At 38.8% G+C, this 21,062-nt stretch overlaps 1 protein-coding gene across 5 annotated transcripts in view; it reads right to left on the bottom strand.

Annotated features, from left to right (window-relative positions):
* The window catches only part of GORASP2 (golgi reassembly stacking protein 2, 55kDa), a 39,526-nt gene that overhangs the window by 11,171 nt on the left and 7,293 nt on the right, over nt 1-21,062 (bottom strand). For 2 of the 5 annotated variants that reach the window (XM_011991942.1, XM_011991944.1), the window contains exons 2-7: nt 8,224-8,304; nt 6,912-7,115; nt 6,374-6,460; nt 5,186-5,316; nt 1,894-2,026; nt 116-239 (exon numbers count right to left, since the gene is read on the bottom strand). In XM_011991942.1, coding sequence (XP_011847332.1) covers nt 116-239; nt 1,894-2,026; nt 5,186-5,316; nt 6,374-6,460; nt 6,912-7,115; nt 8,224-8,304 — 760 coding nt within the window. Of the gene's footprint in view, nt 1-115; nt 240-1,893; nt 2,027-5,185; nt 5,317-6,373; nt 6,461-6,911; nt 7,141-8,223; nt 8,305-19,818; nt 19,923-21,062 lie in introns of all 5 variants that reach the window. The other 3 variants (XM_011991941.1, XM_011991943.1, XM_011991946.1) reach the window with 3 other exon arrangements.

The raw sequence follows: 21,062 nt of genomic DNA on the forward strand, positions 1-21,062 counted from the left end.
CCTCCAAAAGTGCTGGGATTACAGGTGTGAGCCACTGTGTCTGGTCAATTTTTAAAATTCTATGCAATAATATTACATAAAATAGACTCAAAACAGAATATATTTTTCTGCACACCTGTACTGAGAACACTACTGACAGCTGGTGGAGTTGAGCTAATAGAAAGTCCAGCCAGACTCTGTTCAATTCCTGTAGTTCCTGGTGGTGACAAAGACGGGGGATTAACTGAGGACAGCTGGACCTTCCAAAAAGAGAAAAAAAAACCGAAGATTACTTAAGTTTATTTAAAAGAAAATATAAATATTGGCTCTTACCTGCCCTGCAGATACATATTTGGTTCACATATGAGCTGTCATAAGCTTCATTTGGCACATCTGCCTCCAGACCCTCCCTCCTAATTTTGGTACATGTCACGGCCCATGTACTGTAAGCATCTCTCTGTCCTGTCACTTCTAGTCTTGGGACACATGGCTTCTACCCCAAGTTGCACACACTGCTCTTGATACTTCCACACTAGAAGAGATTCTACTCTCTCCTCTTTCCTTACCACCTGGAAATCATTTTATTCAACCTTTAAACCACCACTGCTTTCCTCTTCTGTCTGAATTCCCAGCTGGTTTATTTGTTTTAACTTTCACTGCTCAGGAAAGAAATCAGCTGGAAGTCTTAATACATGATAGACTTCTCAAGATTTCCAACCTCATGAGTGCATTTAATATTCTTCTCATCAGTGAATAAATGTAGCAGGCAGATCTCCACTTTTCAGGAGAAGAAAAAAAGGAGTCTATATGGACTCTACAGATGGGTGGTTTCATTTCTGAATAATCCACCGTCTGCAGCAGCTCCAGTGCCCTTCAGTACATTCCGAGACAACCTGTATTCCGACCCTTTGCCTAGCTGCTAGTCACTCTCTCATCTTCTCAGACTACCCAAAGAGGTTCAACTGGGAAAGCCCTGATTAGGGCCAGTGGATATGGTGGCTGGGGTCTGAACATGTAACTATATTGGCTCTGGCCATGAGCCAATGTTGGAGGTGAAACTTCCCAGCAGCTCTTCTTTCCTTCCTCTAGAATTGAAGATGGCCAAACTGTGTAGACAAAACCACAGTGGCAGCAGCCCTGTTTTTACAACAGCAGCATTTTCTTTTTTGGGTGTTTGGTTTTTATTTAGTTATGCAGACAAGAGTTAACTGCCCTGAGATGCCTCCTTAAGAAACATTCAAAAACCCTATAAGCGTGTTCAAATCTCTCTTATTCCTTGAAAAGTCTTACTTTGATCCTATAATAGCCCCTTCACTCCCCTCATGACCCCCACACACATAGCTCTCCTTGTTTTCTCAATCGTTTCTTGAAACAATAAGCAACAGCTAGCAGCACCTTTTTACCTATTCACTCTGCTGACCTGCAATTTGCATTTGTCCCCTGGCAAGTCTCTGAAATTGCTCTTGCCCAGGACATGGTTTTTTCACTCCTTTCACCTAACTTCTCTGCAGTACCTGACATGGCCGACTGTGTCCGATTTCTTGAAGCTTGGTTTTCCCTCTGGCCTCCTGCTGACCTTCCTTTGCTAGATCTCTGCCCATCCAGATTTTCAAGATGGCGACCCGCCCAGACCCAGTCCCTAGCTGTACAGCTGTCCTAACAGCCACTGGGTTACATTACCCTCTCTTTGCTGATGATTCCCACATCTGCATCTCTAGCCCTGTCCTTTTTCCTATAACCCAGACTCATGTATCTCACCCCTATCTAGGTATCTTACCGGAACCTCAAATTTAACACAATCAATACTTAACTCATCGTCTACCCTATTTCATAGTGCTACTGCCATATACACTAAACACATGACTTGTTTTGGTAAAAACTTTATGATATACTCAGGTAAGAATGTGACCTTACCTCTGTAAACCCATCTTTAAGAGGTGTAATAGGTGTACCAGCCATTTGTCCTGGAAGAGAAATTTTCTTTCCTTCTTCAAACGGGCGTGTAGGTATTCGATGCAAATAACCATATCCAATGCCACATCCTAGGCTATAAAAACATTTTTTTCTTAACATTGTTATCAATCACAGCTTGTATTTCTTTGAGGTGTTTTTTTTTTTAGGGGGGGTAACCCAAGAGCATAGATTCAAGTTGCCCTGAACATGCACTCCCTTCTTTGAGATTTTAAGATAAAAACAAATTTCTATTCTTTTAGATAATGTCATCTAAGCAGAGGTCCCAGACCACCCCACAGAAAACAGCACCCTTCCCTCCACTGTGGATACCACCCTTACTCCTTTATTTTTCAAGCATTCATCACCATCCAACACACTGCATATTTATTTACTATCTATCTCCCCCAACAAAATGTTAAGATCCTTAAGGACAGAGACCTTGTCTGTTAACTGCCTCCATAGCTGCTGGCACATGGCAGACATTTGATGATTATTTGCTAAATGAATGACATATATACAGCCTTTCCACTGAAGAGCTCTAAGCACTTCTGCATGATGACATCATTTACACATTCCATAGCTCTCTTTCAGAACCCTGACACAAATCAGTCATGTATGTTCAACCCAGATTGAACATACTTCTATTTCATCCTCCCACTGCCACCAGAGGCATTTTTCTAGTAAGATGTGATCACATTGCTTCTTTCTAGTCTGATGTCTTCTCAACATTCCTTTCTCTTTCCTCCCTTTGGGGAATTACTTCTCTGCTGTTGTGTGCAGTGCTGGTAGGACTGTCAATCAGAGTGTCTGCCCTGCCCAAACCAAGGGCATGGCTCATGGTCAAAGCCAGGCCAATTTCTCTTGCCCATGGCTGCAAACCTTGGGAGTCAGAGAAAAAACAAAAATGGCTTTAGTAGAATGAATGCTGATGACATTGCCAAATACTTCTTCCTATCTAAATCCCTAGAGGTTTTCTGAGTCCTGTCCTTTCTACATCTGGTTCTTAAGCTGTTTCCTTGATTATATGAGCTAATCCATATCAATAAGTATGTTACCTGCTTATGATGGTGACAGCTGGTTTTTACCATTTGAACCCAAAACCCCCTACTGATACAATTATCACAGCCTCAACTGCTCAAAATATATCAGAAGTCCTGACCGTGGTATTTAAGGCTCTCTACAATCAGGTTCCGACTTATGTTTCCATCATGATGGCTTTTATTTCCCAAACAACTTGACACTTTCGGAGTAGGCCATGCACTGCCACCAAAAGCTGGGTGAGCAGGCAGTGGCCAACTGCAGCTCTTTTTAATTAATTAATTGATTTATTTATTTACGAGACAATTTATTATTCTGTTGCCCAGGCTGTAGTGCAGTGGCATGATCTTGGCTCACTGCAATCTCTGCCTCCTGGGCTCAAGCAATCCTCCCACCTCAGCTTCCTGAGTAGCTGGGACTACAGGCGCGTGCCACCACGTCCGGCTAATTTTTGTATTTTTTGTAGAGACAAGGGTTCATCAGGTTGCCCAGGCTGGTACTGAACTCCTGAGTTCAAGTGATCCACCTGCCTCAGCCTCCCAAAGCGGTAGCATTACAGGCGTGAGCCACCATGCCAGGCCTAGCTCCTCTTTAACCAGTCTGATGTGCACAATGATGCTTCACCTTACGGTTATTTGTTCCTTCTTCTCTCACAATCAAAACTGCAATTCGGCCAGGCATGGAGGCTCACACCTGTAATCCCAGGACTTTGGGAGGCCAAGGTGGGAAGATTGCTTGAAGTGAGGAGTTCAAGACTAGCCTGGGAAACAAAGCAAGGCCCCATTTCTAAAAAGGAGTTTCTACATTAAACGAGTACAGTGTGTACACCTGTAGTCCCAGGTACTCAGGAAGCTGAGGCAGGAGGACAGCTTGAGCCCAGGAGTTAAAGGCTGCAGTGAATTATGATTGTGCTCCAGCGGAGACAGCAAGATCCTGTCTCCAAACAAACAAAACCCTGCAATTCTCACTAGACTGGATCTCACATAGATTTAGAGAAATAATTTATATTATTTAGATTCAATAATTTATATTAACCAATTATGGCCTTTCAGGGGTAGCTACATTTGAAAACAAGGTGCTTATTGATCAAAGTAATTAAGTGGTAATAGACAATGCACTTGAGGCAACAGCAAGACCCTGGCCAAACGTAAAGATAGCCTAAGAATGAAATTAAGAGAAATAAGATTTAATAAATGAAATGTGGTCAGCCTCTGAGGAAGGAATTAAAGAGGCACAAAAAGACCAGATGCAAGGTCAGAGGCAGACTGAGGAAAATGTTCTGTATGGGCCTAGCTAATGCAATGGCCAATTGACAGTATTAAACACATCAAAAGAAAAAATGTCTTCCAAATAATGTAGCCAAATTTAAATGAAATGTAGCCAAATTTTAATTAAAAATGAAAGAATATGTGATGTTCTTTGCCCTTGGTCTTCACTGTCCACAGAATCTCTTCCTCCAGTTGATTCCATGCTTACCAGGCACTCCTGTGGTACTAATCTGACTTGAGTATTCTTCTAACTGGAGAGGGGGTATTTTTCTACTGCAAACTGAAAATTTGCTATTCAAATAAATACAGCAGCTTCTCTGCAAATTTAGTTTATATGAGGAAGTGCCTCTTCTAATGAATAAATTTTGAATGCCTCGAGTAGATCATATTTCTGGGCATTTACAAACCTGAGCAATGGACAATGATAATTTGATCAAGTACTGCCCCAGATAGGCCAGACTCTTGGATGACATATCTATCTTACTTTTCTCAAACTGCAACAAGTTAGAATACTTGTGGCAAAACATTCAGCTGGAGAATCTCAGGTAGTGTCCGTAAAGATACTGTGAGCAAATGGAGGCTTTTCCTGCCTGCAGCAACTAAGTTATCCTTTTCCCAGCATGGGATTAGAACTTTTGAAAACATGTGGAAAGTTTCCAAATTCTAGGCTTTTCTATAATTATGGCTTATGTTCAATAATTTCTCAAATTAAAAAAGAAATGCTGTTAGCTCTTAGGTCAGTAAAGAAAAGGACTATAGTATGTATACTATGTTCCTTAGATATGTACTTTAAAAAAACTGATTTCAATATTCTAGACTAGCTCTTCCCTTTTTAAAGAGGAGTCTTACAATAAACCAATAACTTCTTTCAAAATAAAAACAATGTTTACAACATATCTGACTGGTATGTTTAAGCAGTCATAACTTAGTCTAAAAAATGACCTTACCTGCCTTCTCCACCCCATGCAGAATTTGGTGTAATAATCACTTCTCGACAGTTATCAGTGTCTGTGTTGTACACATAAAGTTTCAATGGTTTTGCTTCATGTGTTTCAATAAGGCTGAATAGATCTTCAGACTGCAAAAGTGTCACAGGAGGAAAATGTTTCATGTTACTGTACTTTGGAACAGTGTGTCTCAAACCTGGCTACTATCAGAATCACCTGAGAAACCTAAGAAAAAAATATGGATTCTGGGCCCTGCCCTAGACATAAAAATCACTTCTTAAAACCAATACACCAAGCAGGTTTAATTCAATATATTAATTCAAGCAAAGCCTACTTACTACATACAAGGCTTTATGGCCAGTTCCTTAAGATCTAGTTGGCCCTCTTAGTACAATTCTTTTCTACCCAAGTTCTACATATTCTGCTTTTACTTCCCATTATTAAGACCTGGTTGTCTGGGCACCTTATTTCTCACTCTTTTTTTTTTTTTTTTGGAGACAGGGTCTCTCTAACTGTTGCCTGGGCTAGAATGCAGTGTCATGATTTTGGCTCACTGCAGCCTCAACCTCTCAGGCTCAAGTGATCCTTCCACCTCAGCCTCCCAGGTAGCTGGGACTACAGGCATGCACCACCATGCCTGGCTAATTTTTGTATTTGTTGTAGAGACAAGGTCTCACTACAAGGTCCCAGACTGGTCTCGAATTCCTGAGCTCAAGTAATTCTCCCATCTCAGGCTCCCAAAGTGCTGAGATGACAAGCATGAGCCACTGTGCCCAGCCTTTTCTCTCATTTTTGATTTAGCAATGTATACTTCTGCTAGCTAACAGACAAGGAAAAGGATCTACTATAGCTGCGCGAATGCTGTCACTGAACAAAAAGGGGAAGAGCAAATGAAATCAATGAACAATTGAAAATGAGAATTTGATTTAGACTTGAGGTATGCAGAGATTTCTGTATACTACACACAAAATCTGTGCAATTGCCGCACAGTATGTGTTTTCCCTCACAGCTATACCTAACAAGACACCTACCAGATGTTCCATTTAACACCCTGAGGCATAAGTTATTCTTGATCGGCAAAGACTGAAATTTTAACTCTAAATGCAAAGCATGCAAATATCTTTCCCAACTCAAGCATCGATGAGAAAATTTTATATAGTTTTCACTATGAATAAACACACGAATTACCTCATTCATGACTGTATCTGCTCCAATGATATAATCACTGTGTGGTCTAAGACCTGCCAGTGCTGCAGGAGAATTTGATTCCACTTCCTAGAATGACACAAACACATACCCTAAAATTAGCATATACAATCTTCCAAGGTTTAGTCACAATTTTTAATTATATTGATTTTTTAAATCTGTATACTTCTATCTTGCTAGAGATGTGTCATATGTCAGAAACTACAGAATATATTTTAAACTTCTGAGCAAAAAAATTACATAATATTTAATATTTAAAATATTTTTGTAGCTATCTACTCTAACACATCTCATAATGAATAAATCATTAGAAAAAGTTCTTGAACTTCTACATGTCCTTCTCTTCCTCAACTTAAAAAAAAATTGTTCCACGTTTAAAAAGCAATGAATGCTGATTTTTGGTAAAAATTGCCTAATAATAATATCCTTATAATCTTATTAAGCCAGAAACAACCATTGTTAAAACATCTTTCCACACTGCTTCACGAACCTCCAGTAACAGTTCACAGTTGATACCTACCAACACATGCCAAACATTTTCATTTGCCCCATCAAAGCTGCAGAAACGAATGCTCACTCCCAATAAGCCCTGGCCGCCCCACAGGTTACTTGGTGTGACTGAGGTCTCTCGCAGCTCCAACGTTTTGCTGCTATAGATAAGCATTTTTACAGGCTTTTCAACGTTTGCTTTCAGCAGATCCTTAAGAGTGTCATTGTCTTTATTCTGTGAACATATAGAAATCACATTCCTTAGTAAATAAAAATTTAATGTTAGCTTAAGCATCCTATGGCCCTAAAAGAGTAATATTAATAATCAACATAAATAAAACATTCAACAAAGGTTTCACCAACATTTAAATTTTCCTCTATGTAAAAGGAATGTCACGAAATTAAGAACAACTCTTATGTTAGCAACAACTTGAAACTGACTTTTTTCTAATAGCTCACTATGGATTATGGAATTTGCAACCCAACATTATTTGGAATGATCTAGGGCTTCAATGTGTAAAAACAAAATATGCCATAAAAAGTCACATTACTAACGAAGTTGTGATAACTTTGATTATAAAAATCTAAAACATTTACTGGGGTTAACGTTTAATTTTGGACTCTATTTCTAACTACATAGTTTATTTAGAAAGTAGAAACAGTATATTAAGTATTTCATTTCATAAATAAAGGCCAGATGACATATAAATAAAGGCCAACATCCAGCCTTTATTTGTATGTCAGAGATGTTATAAGTAATGAACAAAAACTTCAGACTGTTATGAAAAATTAAACCAAGTGGCTACTGTCCTAAGAATTTGCTGAGATTATGTAATTTCCTTATCTTAGAACTTTATTATGGGTAAACTCTAAAAAAGGTATAAAAAGTGGTTTTAATTTTGTACTTTGGAGCATGTCTCTCTGTCTGGTTCTAATAACATTATTTGTATATTGTGAAACTTAGCACCAAGAGAACTGACAATTTGAGAGAATGAGATGAGAGAATGAATCTTTCTACTAATTCGTTTGTCAATAACCAACAGAAGTCTGACATCTTTAAAAAGCAATCTTTTACATCTTATTTCTTTCTGCCCATGAAAATTAAATATTTAACATATAAAAGACTCCACTGATTCTGGAGACTTCCCTAAGATAATCAGTGGAGCATAAGGTATAATATTCTAGATATTTCAATGTTTTTAATACATGATTATTTCTATAAACTGGCATCATACTATACAGAATGATTGTAACTCATAAACACCCATCTCAGATCATCTAAAAAATTCCATTTTTGAGATATTACAAATACTATAGACAAAACTACAAAAAGTTGAACTTACTAATCTTGAACCATTAATAGAAACAATAAAATCAAAGAAAGGCTCCAATCCAGCTCTGTGTCCTGGGGAATTTTCTTGTACCTGCGGAAACAAAAACAACAAAAATAAAAAATGTAAAGCTTAGGTGAAAATTGTAAGCCGAGTATCTCTTTTCAGTAAAAATAGACCAATTTCATTAATAATGAAATACAGTATACGCTACTTCTCTCATTTCTCTTCATCTCTCCCCAATAATGCCTGTCCAGCTCCCTAAACTCTACCCTTTCTTTAAGTTCATCTTCTATTTATATTTTATTTCTTTGAGATAGACTCTACCTGTGTTGCCCAGGCTGGAGTGCAGTGGCACAATCTCGGTTCACTGCAACCTCTGCCTCCCGATTCAAGCGATTCTCGTGCCTCAGCCTCCCGAGTACCTGGGATGACTATAGGCGCACACCACCATGTCCGACTAATTTTTGTATTTTTTGTAGAGACAGGGTTTCGCCTTATTGCCCAGGCTGGTTTTGAACTCCTGGGCTCCAGCGATCCACACGCCTCAACCTCCCAAAGTGCTGGGATTACAGGCGTGAGCCACTGCACCGGGCCTAGTTCATCTTCTAAAACGAGGTTTTCCCTCTGTGGTTCTATTTCCGTACCACTTTCTCCTTTTTTTGGGGAGAAAGGGGCTAATCCTCTCAGCAATTAGGGGACACAGCAGACAGTCACTACAATTAAGCGACAAATTCAAGCAATTATTCCTTGACTACTAGTAGCAAGGCACCACTCAGTTACAAAGTGAATATAGGCACATAGTCACCTATGTCAAGACATTTATAATCTGTTGAGGAATAGGTGAGAAGAGGAAGGGGCAATGCATACACAGCCCTCTAATCACTATAATGTAAGACCAAACAGGCTAAAGGCTATTTGGTATAAGGTTCTAAGGGAAAGAAGAAGCTTCAGACATAAAAAGTGACAATGAATTGTGGTTTAAAAAGAGGGTAGAACATTCAAAGGTAAAGATAGTCAAGGGGGTAGGAAGGACATCTGAAAACGGACAAAACAATATGAGCAAACACCTGAAGCAGGAGTCTGAAGAATGAGGATCATAGCATGTGTAGCTAGACGACACGGTAGTGGACAGAAATAGAGAATTATAGACTTTGAAAACTAGGATTAACCCAGAAATCCTCTAATCCAGGGATCTTAAATTGAGGTCTGTGGATGGCTTCAGAGAATACTACAGCTCCTGAAATTACACACAATCTTTTATATGGATAAGCAGTTTTCAGGGTGTAAATATTGCCGGCTTTCATTAGATTCTCAAAGGATTTCTCCATGACTCCAAGAAGGTTTAAAAACCATGGATTTTGTGCAATTCTTTCATTTGATAGGTTAAAAAAAAAATACCGTGTCTTGCTTATGATTCCGTAGCTGCCTAATGGTGGAAGTGAAACTCAAAAATCCATCTTTTTTATTTTTATTTTTTGAGACATGAGTCTTACTCTGCTGCCCAGGCTGGAGTGCAGTGGCACAATCTCGGCTCATTGCAACCTCCACCTCCCGGGTTCAAGCGATTCTTGTGCCTCAGCTTCCCAAGTAGCTGGGATTACAGGTGGGCACCACCGCACCAGCCTAATTTTTTTCTTTTTTTTTTGGTAGAGGCAGGGTTTCACCATGTTGGCCAGGTTGATCTCAAACTCCTGGCCTCAAGTGATCTGCCCGCCTCGGCCTCCCAATGTGTTGGGATTACAGGTGTGAGCCACTGCACCCGGCCGAAAGTCCATCCTGAAACTATTAGTCCAACAGAAGGCTAGAAAGAAGGAGTAGAGCTACATTTATTGGCCTTTAAATGAAACAGTGAGATTACTTTTAATATAATTCATAAGTTCATAGAATGAAAAAGATTACTTAGCTTCTCAACAACTCAAATGTTTATCATCCCATATTTGATAATGGACTGTCAAATTTTCAAAATGTACAGTAGTAAAATGTTAGTAGCTAGTAACAGAAACATGACAAAAAAGCAAAAAACAAATATAATCCATTCTGCATTTTTTTTCCAAAATATTTTCCTGTCTAAGGAATTTTTATTCTGCTTGATATTATTAAGTGCTGTCAAAACTATTCCATGGCCAGGCGCAGTGGCTCATGCCTATAATCCCAGCACTTTGGGAGGCCGAGGCAGGAGGATTGGAGTCCAGGAGTTTGAGACCAGCCTGAGTAATATAGGGAGACCCCTGTTTCTACAAAAAAATTAGCCAGGTATCAGGGTGTGCTTCTGTAGTTCCAGCTACCTGGAAGGCTGAGCTGGGAGGATCACTTGCACCCAGGAGGTTGAGGCTGTGATAAGTGAGTCTAGGTTGCACCACTGCACTCCGGCATAGGCGACAGGGTGAAACCCTGTCTCAAAACAAAACAAAATAGGAAAAAAAAAAAAAAAAAAAACCTATTCCACAAGAACAAAAGTTTGCACTGATATTTATAGGTTGATTTTCTATAATAGTCCAAATAGTTCTATAGTCAGTTTTGCAAATAACAGCAGCAAATGACAGATACATTTAACCATACACAAAGCTACAGCTATTTATACAGTAACAAGTCATTTTAATACTTTCAAAATGGAACCCAGATTGTTCCTAAAATACATCCCTCTAATACCAGTGTCAATCAGAATTGTTCATTACCTCTTAATGTTGTTACCTTTTATTATTTTAAGCCAAATTATAGTATTGTCTCAGAAGAAGTAAAACTTGATATTCTTCTTTTGTTACAGTAAAGAATAATTGCCCTATATAGACAGTTCAATGTCTAACTCCCTAAAACTGTTTGATCATGTTTTCATGTTTTCCTGCAAATTTGGGACCAAATCATTTTTGTAAATTAAATAAGTTAAATATCAAAGGTATTTATTAAATGTCTTCAGTTTCTTTTTCTTTTTTTTGAGACAGGGTCCCACTCTGTCGCTCAGGCTGTAGTGCACTGGTGCATTCATAACTTACTCCTGGCCTCCCAAGTAGCTGGGACTACATGTGTGCACCACCATGCCCAGCTAATTTTTAAATTTTTTCTAGTGCACCACCATGCTCAGCTAATTTTTTAACTTTTTGTAGAGATGGGGGTCTTGCTATGTTGCCAAGGCAGGTCTCAAACTCCTAGTCTCAAGTGATCCTACCATCTCAGCCTCCCAAAGCACTAGGATCCCAAAGCAAGTCACCATACCCAGTTTTTAGTTGCTGTATACTCAGTTTTCTATGGGAGTTATTTCATATTCTTCATGTTATCAAATAAAATGGCTAGGGCTCAAAATAGCATATTTCTTCTCAAATGGCAACTCTGAAAGGTAAAGAAGTGGCTGCCTAGAGTCACAAGAAAAGTGAGGTCAAGTCACAGCTATTTGGGACAAAGTCAGATTAACTAGATGTGAAATGCCTATTAGTTGGTTATCAATTAGATGTGAAAGACCTCAGGTGTGAAAGGGGATGAACAGCACAGATCCTTAGGCGCCTCCTCAGAGTGGAGTTTCTCATCTAATAAAGTCCACATCTAATCATCTAATTCTCTGAATCTGAATGTTTCCAAAGAACTATTAATAGCATTTTATCTAGAACCCAACTAGGTCACTGATCAATTTCAGACTTTGCCACTAAAACTGCCAGAAGTTTACCTTTTAGTTATAAAGGGCCAAAGACAGCACTTTTATAACGTAATCACTCATTTAGAAAGCTGACCCTACATGCTGATTCTTATCAGGCCACCCTTATAAAGTTTAAAGTATAAACTTTACAGTATAAAGCTTAAACTATTTGTCTGAAATGGTAATTTTCCAATATCAGAAGTATTTTTCCTATAATTCAAAAAGGATTCAATAGCTAACTTTGAATTCTAAAATAAACTTGATCCTTTCCCTAGCTCTATTTTTCTATTTCATTTGTTACTAACATCGATTTCCTTTGTTTCTAATGGCCCTTGAAATTAACTTCTTTCCTTAATTTATTTACATCATTAGTATCTGTACAATTACGTCAGGTAGGTATCTTAATTACTGCTAGGAAGTCAGCAGAGGGTGCCCTAGAAAAATGCTCTCTTTGACCCTAATATACCTAAAGGAAATTTCCTATATTTTGTAGCATGGAAAATATGATCTACAACATGGCAAACCAAACACTGACACAAGTTTCTCTTGCAGTGTTATCCACTGACAAGAATCTCCTGGCACCTAATCTCTCAAGCATCACATTACCACTTCAATACTTTCTATCCCCTATGAGAGCTCCTGATTATTAATTTATCTTCTGCTTTCTTCAAGTCATCTTAACTAAAAGTCTATACATACTTGGCTCCACAGACCATTTAACGTTTATTACTGGGCCAAATATCAAAGCAATTTACGATGAACAGGTTAAATTTGTAAATTTAATAATTAAGGCCAGGCACGGCTGCTCACACTTGTTATCCCAGCACTTTGGGAGGCAGAGGTAAGAGGATCTCCTGAGGCTAGGAGTTCAAAACCAGCTTGGGCAACAAAGTGAGACTGTCTCTACAAGCATTTTTTAAAAAATTAGCCAGGCCTAGTGGCACATGCCTGTAGTACCAGCTACTCAGGAAGCTAAGGAAGGAGTATTGCTCGAGCCCAGGAGGTCGAGACTACAGTGAGTCATGATCACGCCACTGCACTCCAGCCTGGGCGACAGAGCAAGACTCCATCTCACAAATAAATAAGATTTTATAAGATTATATACAGTGAAAAAATAATAGACTTTTAGAGCCAGACTGAGTTGGTTTTAAGCCATGATTTTGCCCACTTATGAGTTGTGTGAGCTTGGTAAAGTTTATTTACCACTCTGGGCCTCAATTTTCTCATTTGCAAGTAAGGGATAACGCCATCTACTTCACAAGAATGTCGTAAAGATTCGATGAGTTAAGTTTATGAAATGCCTAGCTAAGTCTCAAGCCTATGATAGAAGGCCAAGAAATCTTAAGCTCATCCTCCTAACTCTGCAATCACCATCTGAGGGTAAATCTTTATAGCTAACCAATTCCTGGACACATCATTATTTTTGCAACCATATTAAATACCTTTTACTCTTAAAAAGTAAAAATAAGACTTGTAAAAATGTTAGCAGGAAAGAGAGACAAACCATTTTTTCAAATGTTGCCTCCCACAAATCAATTCCAGATGGATGGTAGATCTAAAGGTCAAGGGTAAAACAATAAACCCTATAGAGAAAAACGGAAGAGAATATCTTTGAGACCTTCAAGTTTGCAAGGCTTCCTAATAAACTGGACACAAAATGCACTAACCATAAACTAAAATAAATTGATAAAGTGAACTACACTAAGAACTTCTGCTCATCAAAAGGTATAATTAAGAAAGTAAAAAGATATAATACATATCCAACAAAGGATCTGTATCCAGAACAAATCTTGAACTGCTGTAAAGCATTAAGAAAGATGGACGATAAAACCACAAGATACAATTTCTTTTCCACTGGAATGACTACAATTGAAAAGAAAGTAACAAGCATTGGCAAAGATGTGGAAAAAATGGAACACTCATACATTTGCTGGTGGGAATGGTGTAGCCGCTGTGAAAAACAGTTTGGCAGATCCTCAAAATGTTACACACAAAGTTATCAAATGATCCAGCAATTCCACTCCAGGTATACAAACAACCAAGCAAAATGAAAATATATCTCCATGCAAAAACCTGTACACAAATTTCATAGCAGCATTATTCATAATATCCCTAACGTAGAAACAGCCCAAATGTCCCCCAACTGATAAATGGATAAACAAGATGTGGTATATCCATAAGAAAGGATGAAGTACTAATGCACGCTATGACATGGAAAAATCTTGAAAACATTAACACTAAGTGAGAGAAGTTAGTCACAGAAGACTACATATTGTTTGATTCCATTAATATGAAATGTCATAATAGACAAATCCATAGAGACAGAAAGCAGATTAGTTGTTATGAGGGGTTGTGGGGGGAAGAATGGGGGAATGGCTACTAATACACATGGGTTTCTTTCAGGAGTAATAAACAGTTTCTGGAATTAGGCAGTGGTGATGGTTGTACAACTCTACGAACATATTAAAAAGCCACCAAATTGTATACTTTAAAAGTCTGAACTTTCTGGTATGTAGCTTTTATCACAATAAAGTTGCTTAAAACAGAAAAAAGACAACCCAATAGAGAAATGGGGGAAAGATTTTAGCAAACACTAAACAAAATAGGATACTGAAGTAATAAAGAAATATGAAAATGTGCTCAACTTCAATGGTCATCAAGGAAATGCAAATTAAAACCACAATGCTACTACACACCTATCAGAATGACCGAAATTAAAAAGATGAGAAATATTAAGTGTGAGTGAGGATGTAGGACATTTAGAAACCTCAATTACTGCTGGTTAGAATGCAAACTAGTAAATGACTTGGCAATATCTATCAATATTGAAAATATGCACACCTTTTGACCGTATATTCCAGCCTTAAGTATATACCCAACAGAAATGGGTATACGTATGTTCTCTAAAAGAAATACACTATACTGTTCATAGTACTACTATTTATAAAAGTCCCAAACTGAAAACTACAAAAATGCCCATCAACAGGTTAATAAATATTGGCATATTATCTCAATGGCACCAAATACATTAATGACATGAAAGGTCTACAATAATACACATGAATAAATTTCACAAGCAATATCTGAGCAAAAGAAGCCAGACACAAATGAGTACGTAGCACGTGGTTCCCCTTATACAAAGAACAACAGCCCAAACTAACCTATGCTGTTAGAAATCAGGATAGTATTCATCCTGTGGAGGTGGGGGTTGTGCAGGATGTCACTAGAAAGGGATAAGAGGCTGGTTACAGTAAGTGTGTTGTTTGTGAAAATTCACAAAGCTATACACTTGTGTGTACTCTTTTAATATAAAGTCTTAAGAGATGCTCCCTGTATCAAAACAAGTATATTGAGGTTGCCCTTTTTCCAATGCCCTTTTTTCCGATTCTTCTTAGGGCCACATGATTTACTTTGCTCAATTAAGAAACATAATAAAGCAGCTGAAAATACTAAAGAGCAATTATGCTTACAAAATAATAATTATAAAAAGATATATTACCAAAACATGGACAGGTAGAAGAAATTATCAACACACTAACTGGCAGTTGTAAGGTTCAAACTTCTGAGGTTAGCTTACAAAATAAAAATCACAGCAGTGTGAAAGAAATGCTTCTCTCCTAACACTCTAGAAAAACAGCTGCAATAAACAAGATGACATTTGTTAGACAGTTTTTACCCTCAACAAGCAAAAATGAGAAGTTTATGATGAAACTGCACAGTAAAGGGGCATCTTTATTACATAAAAAGAAATTTGCATCAATGATTAGAAGCTGGATTTTTTAATCACCAACTTTATAGAAATAATCCCTAAAGTGGTGTCATTCAACTACAGTGGATGATTTCAGTAGGTTCTGAAATCAATTTAGTGTGTCACAAAAGACAAGTATCAAAACACAGTATCATAACAGAAAATTTGTCAAAAATTCATGATATAATTAAGGCCTATATTCTTCATGAAATGTAGTATGTACTGGTTGCAATGGAAAGTACATTTTTTGCTTTGAGCTACAATAAAAATAAAGTTAGGAAAAGCTGTCCTACAAGATACCATTAACACTTTTGCTCCATCAAGTTCCCGGTTAAAAAAAAAAAAGGCAATTAACTTCTTGACTTTTCCCTCCACTTCTGATCCCAGATCATTAAAAGTTTTACCAGATTTAGCCTAAACTTTTCTTTTACCACACAGACCTAACTATTGCTTTCCAGTGAAGCATCCATCTCTTCTTCCAGGATTAAGAGTGTTCAAATACTACTACTTATGCTAGGTTTGGATCATTTCACATTAACCTCTTTCTCTCAATTCTTCACTTGCGGGAGGGAGGAATGGCAGAGTAAGAGGGAAGAAGTGTTTGGGTGGACTTGGGTGTCAGGCGGCATTCTCCCAACTGCATTGGTCTATTGGCTTACATACTCTCAGCTGAGGTATACAGACCTTCTACCTTAAAGTAACAAAGAAAGGAAACCACAAGGCAACTTGCAGCATACAGGATATCACTAGACTACATATTTCACTAGATGATATACAAAGACACACTTATTCACGTTTCTGGCTGATATGTAAATTATCTTCCTTCAGTTTTCTAACAATGAAAATGTTATCATAAAATCGGCTTACTAGAATGTATAACTGTCTCCTTTTTATTACTGCAGCATATATTCCTTTTCCACACACAAAATGTAGATAAGCCCCACTGAATGACTATCTATACCATCAACTCCTCTAACACCCTCCCTCCTGTACCGCTTTTAAAAACAGTAGAGATGTTAAACAAGACTAGAAAATAAATTCAATCCAAGCAATACTTAAATGATGACCCACCTCAACTATAAACATAAATCCTCATGCACTATATGTGTGCGCAGGTGTTCAAAATGATGGGAAAAGATCTGGGAATATGATATAATAAAAAGAAATCCTAAATCCTCCGGAGTTATAATAGGCATTTTTTTAGTAGGGAAGGGTGAGGGAACTACAGTAGTCCCCGTTATCTGCAGGGGATATGTTCCAGGACCCCCCATGGATGCTTGAAACTGCAGAGTACCAAGCCCTACATATACTGTACTATATATTTTCATATACTATTTCCATATGCAAATACTTATGATAAACTTTAATTTATAAGCTAGGCACAGTAAGAGATTAACAACAATAACTAATAATAGAGCAATCTACCACTTATGAGCTGTTTATTTCTGGAATTTTCCATCTGATGTTTTTGGACCTCAGTTAACCAAAGGTAACTGAAACCACAGAAAGTCAAACTGTGGATAAGGAGAGAGTACTGTTTTCCATGTCTGCAAACGGGTAAGTTTCCTTATTTGGGTCTTGACACAAATGTGTGGTAAATAACTTTGCAGTAGACTGGGAGAGTTCAAGCCTCACCTGCTAAAACATTGTCTTCCCACGTTCCTCACAAACAAAGCAAAGTGCATGTTCTCCTGACACTAACCCTAACATAATTTTTAACATGCAAGCAGTTTAAAATAAAATTGTAATGGCAACTAAAAGGAAATAAAAACTCATTATTGCATAATGGTTTTCCAGAAAAGATCTGTACATTAGAAAAATAACATTAGAAGAAATTGAACTCTGCTCTAAAAGAAGCAAAAACTCTGACAACTTCTTAACGCATTTTATATTCTTCAAATAGCTTAGGGATTTGTTTCCTAGGGAAAGAAAACTTGCTGTGTGACCTTGGGCAAATCAGATTAACTTCTCTGTGCTTCTTTTCTTTTTTTGAGATGGAGTTTCCCTCTTGTTGCCCAGGATGGAGTGCAGTGGTGCAATCTCAGCTCACAGCAACCTCTGCCTTCTGGGTTCAAGTAATTCTCCTGCCTCAGCCTCCCAAGTAGCTGGGATTACAGCACCCACCAACATGCCTGGCTAAGTTTCTGTATTTCTTAGCAGAGACGAGGTTTCACCATGTTGGCCAGGCTGGACTCAAATTCCTGACCTCAGGTGATCACCACCTCGGCCTCCCAAGTGCTGGGATTACAGGTCTGCACTTCTTTTCTTTAGCTGCAAAAATGAGGAGGCTAAGGAGGTAATCTGTAAGCCTGAATGACCCACCACGAAATAAGTCTAACTGTTGCTAAGCTATCTATAGGTTCCACAATGAATAAAATCAAATACAGCAAGATCATTTTAATTACACAGACTCAGCCATTTTAATTAATGTGTCTAGTAACACTGTAGCAATGCAATGAAAAGGATACTGGCACTCCCCGTTTAAAATTAAAAAATAATTTCCTTAAAAATGAGGATAGGAGGAAATTAACAGGCACCATTTGTGTGTGTGCCTAGATGACTAAAATTAATGGGTCAGATTTGACCTCAAACTTATGTTTTAAACAGCAGCAAAGTACAGGTTAGGTACACAGACAAAAAGTAACAGTTGCTTAATTAAATAAAAATACTAAAAATGTTGACAACTACAGTAGTATATTTTAGCTAGTATTGCCACAATACTGGTTCTACACAATAATGCAAATGCTAGTAATAAAGGCATCACCAAACATTTGAATGCTTATTATATTCCACATTCTAAGTTAAGTGCTTTACATGAAATATCTCATTTAATCCACAGGATAATCAAGGAGGTAGTGTTAAGAAAGAGATTTAATAATGCTCAATTGTTTTCATTATTTTCATACACAGTATCTAACGTGTTTTTCAGTGGAAAAGGTGGAGGTGGCTCTGCTATTATGCACACTTTTCAGATACAAAGACTGAAGCTTTTCAAAGCATTTCAAAGGGTTGCTCAAGGAAATAGAATGAAGTGATAGAGCTGGCACTAGAATCCAGTTCCCAAAGGCGGTCTCTGGTGGTTGACTATGATAGTTTCTCAATGTACTCATGTCCACAAAGATAACAAGATTCTTTCCTTCTGTCTTTATTTTTTTTTAGAGACAGGGTCTCACTTTACTGTCCAGGCTGATCTCGAACTCCTGGCTTCAAGCAATCCGCTGCCTCAGCCTCCCAAAGTATGGGGATTACAGATGAGAGTCACTGTACCAGGTGCTTCCTCCTTTGTTTCCCTCCCTCCCTTCATTCCCTCTTTCCCTTCACTCCTTCCCTCTCTCTTTCTTTTTCTTTCTCAAGCTCTCAATATTTTGCTAAGGCTACTCTTGAACTCCTGAGCTCAAGCAATCCTCCCACCTCAGCTTCCTGAGTCCTGAGACTACAGGCACATGCCACAAAGCCTGGATTTTACTTTTAATTAACTAATTAGGGCAAGGATGTGGCTCACAGCTATGGTCCCAGCACTTTGGGAGGCTAAAGCAAGAGGATCATTTGAGCCCAGGAGTTTGAGACCTTGTCCCTTCAAAAAAATCAGCCAGACGTGGTGGTACGCACCTGTAGTCCCAACTACTTGGAAGACCAGGGAGGGAGAATTGCTTGAGCCTGTTAAGTCGAGGCCACAGTGAGCTGCGACTGTGACACTGCACTCCAGCCTGGGCAACAGAGCAAAACCGGGTCTCTAATTTTTTTTTTTCTGGGGGGATGGAGTCTCACTCTGTCGCCCAGGCTGGAGTTCAGTGGTACCATCTCAGCTCACTGCAACCTCCACCTCCAGCGTTCAAGCGATTCTCCTGCCTCAGCCTCCCAAGTAGCTGGGACTACAGGAATGCGCCAACACACCTGTCTAAGTTTTGTATTTTTAGTAGAGAGGGGGTTTCACCACGTTGGCCAGACTGGTCTTGAACTCCTGACCTCAGGTAATCCATCCACCTCAGCCTCCCAAAGTGCTGCGATTACAGGCATGAGCCACCACACTCAGCCTTAAATTTTTTTAAAAAAATTAACAAATTAATTAATTTTAGAGACGCTGCTCTGTTACCCAGGCTGGAGTGCAGTGGCATGAGGATAGCTCGCTGCAGCCTCAAAGTTTTGGGTCAAGTGACAATTTTGCTTTTATTGAGACCGGATTTCACTATGTTTTTCAGGGTGGTCTTAAACTCTTGGGCCCCCACCTCACCTCAGTCTCCTGATTGGAGTAGCTGGGATTACAGATGCACACCACTGTGCCTGGCTCAAGCTTCCTTATTTCTGACAATGTGTTTGAGCCATCTCTCATTGGTGCTTAAAAGAGAGAACAAAACCCCAGAATAATTATCTTCATGCTACAGTAAATTTATTTGCAATGCCAACAGGGAAATGTACAGTCTCTCAAAGTAACTACTTAGGATCAGGTGTGGTGGCTCATACCTGTAATACCAACACTTTGAGAAGCCAATACGAGAGGATTGCTTGAGCCCAGGAGTTCAAGACCAGTCTGGGCAACACAGAAAGATCGCTCTACAAAAAAATTTAAAAGTTAGCTGGGCATGGCAGCATATGCCTGTAAGCTACTCAGGAGGCTGAGATGAAAGGCTTACTTGAGCCCAGGAATTCAAGGTTGCCATGGGCCATGACCACACCACAGCACTCCAGCCATAGCGACAGAGTGAGATCCTACAGAGAGAGACCCTGTTTCAAAAAAAGAAAGAAAAAAAAAAGTCACAGTTTCTAAAGCACATATCAAACTTTGTATTTCCTAGTTTACATTGATATTAGTGAATCAATCAATATATATAATCCTTTCAGTAGAATATTAAAGTAAGCAAAATGAACACACTGATGTTAATGGTTATTCTAAGCTCAATTTTTATAAAATTTGTAGAGGAATTATTAAAAACCCCTGCTAGTATCTGACCCAGAAGGCAGAAGAATCAGTGTTGTACACTCTACTACTTACTGAAACCATAATTAACTACTAACAGCAGATTTCCCCCAGTGAGAATCCTGAGGATGATAGTACAGGCATTAAAACACACCTCATCACATAAGTATGAAAGCATATAAGGCCGGGCGTGGTGTCTCACGCCTGTAATCCCAGCACTTTGTGAGGCTGAGGTGGGTGGATTGCTTGAACTCAGGAGTTCGAGAGCAGCCTGGGCAACATGGCAAAACCCCATCTCTACCGAAAATACAAAAAATTAGCTGGGCATGGTGGTGTGTGCCTGTAGTCACAGCTACTGGGGAGGCTGAGATGGGGGAGGATTACTTGAGCCTCGGAGGTGGAGGCTGCAGTGAGTAGAGACTGTGCTACTAAATTCCAGCCTAGAGTGAGACCCTGTCTCAAAAAAAAAAAAAAAAAAAAAAAAAAAAAAGGTGGGGGGTTGCGGGTGCAGTGGCTCCAGCCTGTAATCCCTATACTTTGGGAGGCTGAGGTGGGCAGAT

Source organism: Mandrillus leucophaeus, unplaced genomic scaffold, assembly GCF_000951045.1.
Source record: "Mandrillus leucophaeus isolate KB7577 unplaced genomic scaffold, Mleu.le_1.0 Scaffold40, whole genome shotgun sequence".
In the NCBI taxonomy this organism is placed as follows: domain Eukaryota; kingdom Metazoa; phylum Chordata; class Mammalia; order Primates; family Cercopithecidae; genus Mandrillus; species Mandrillus leucophaeus.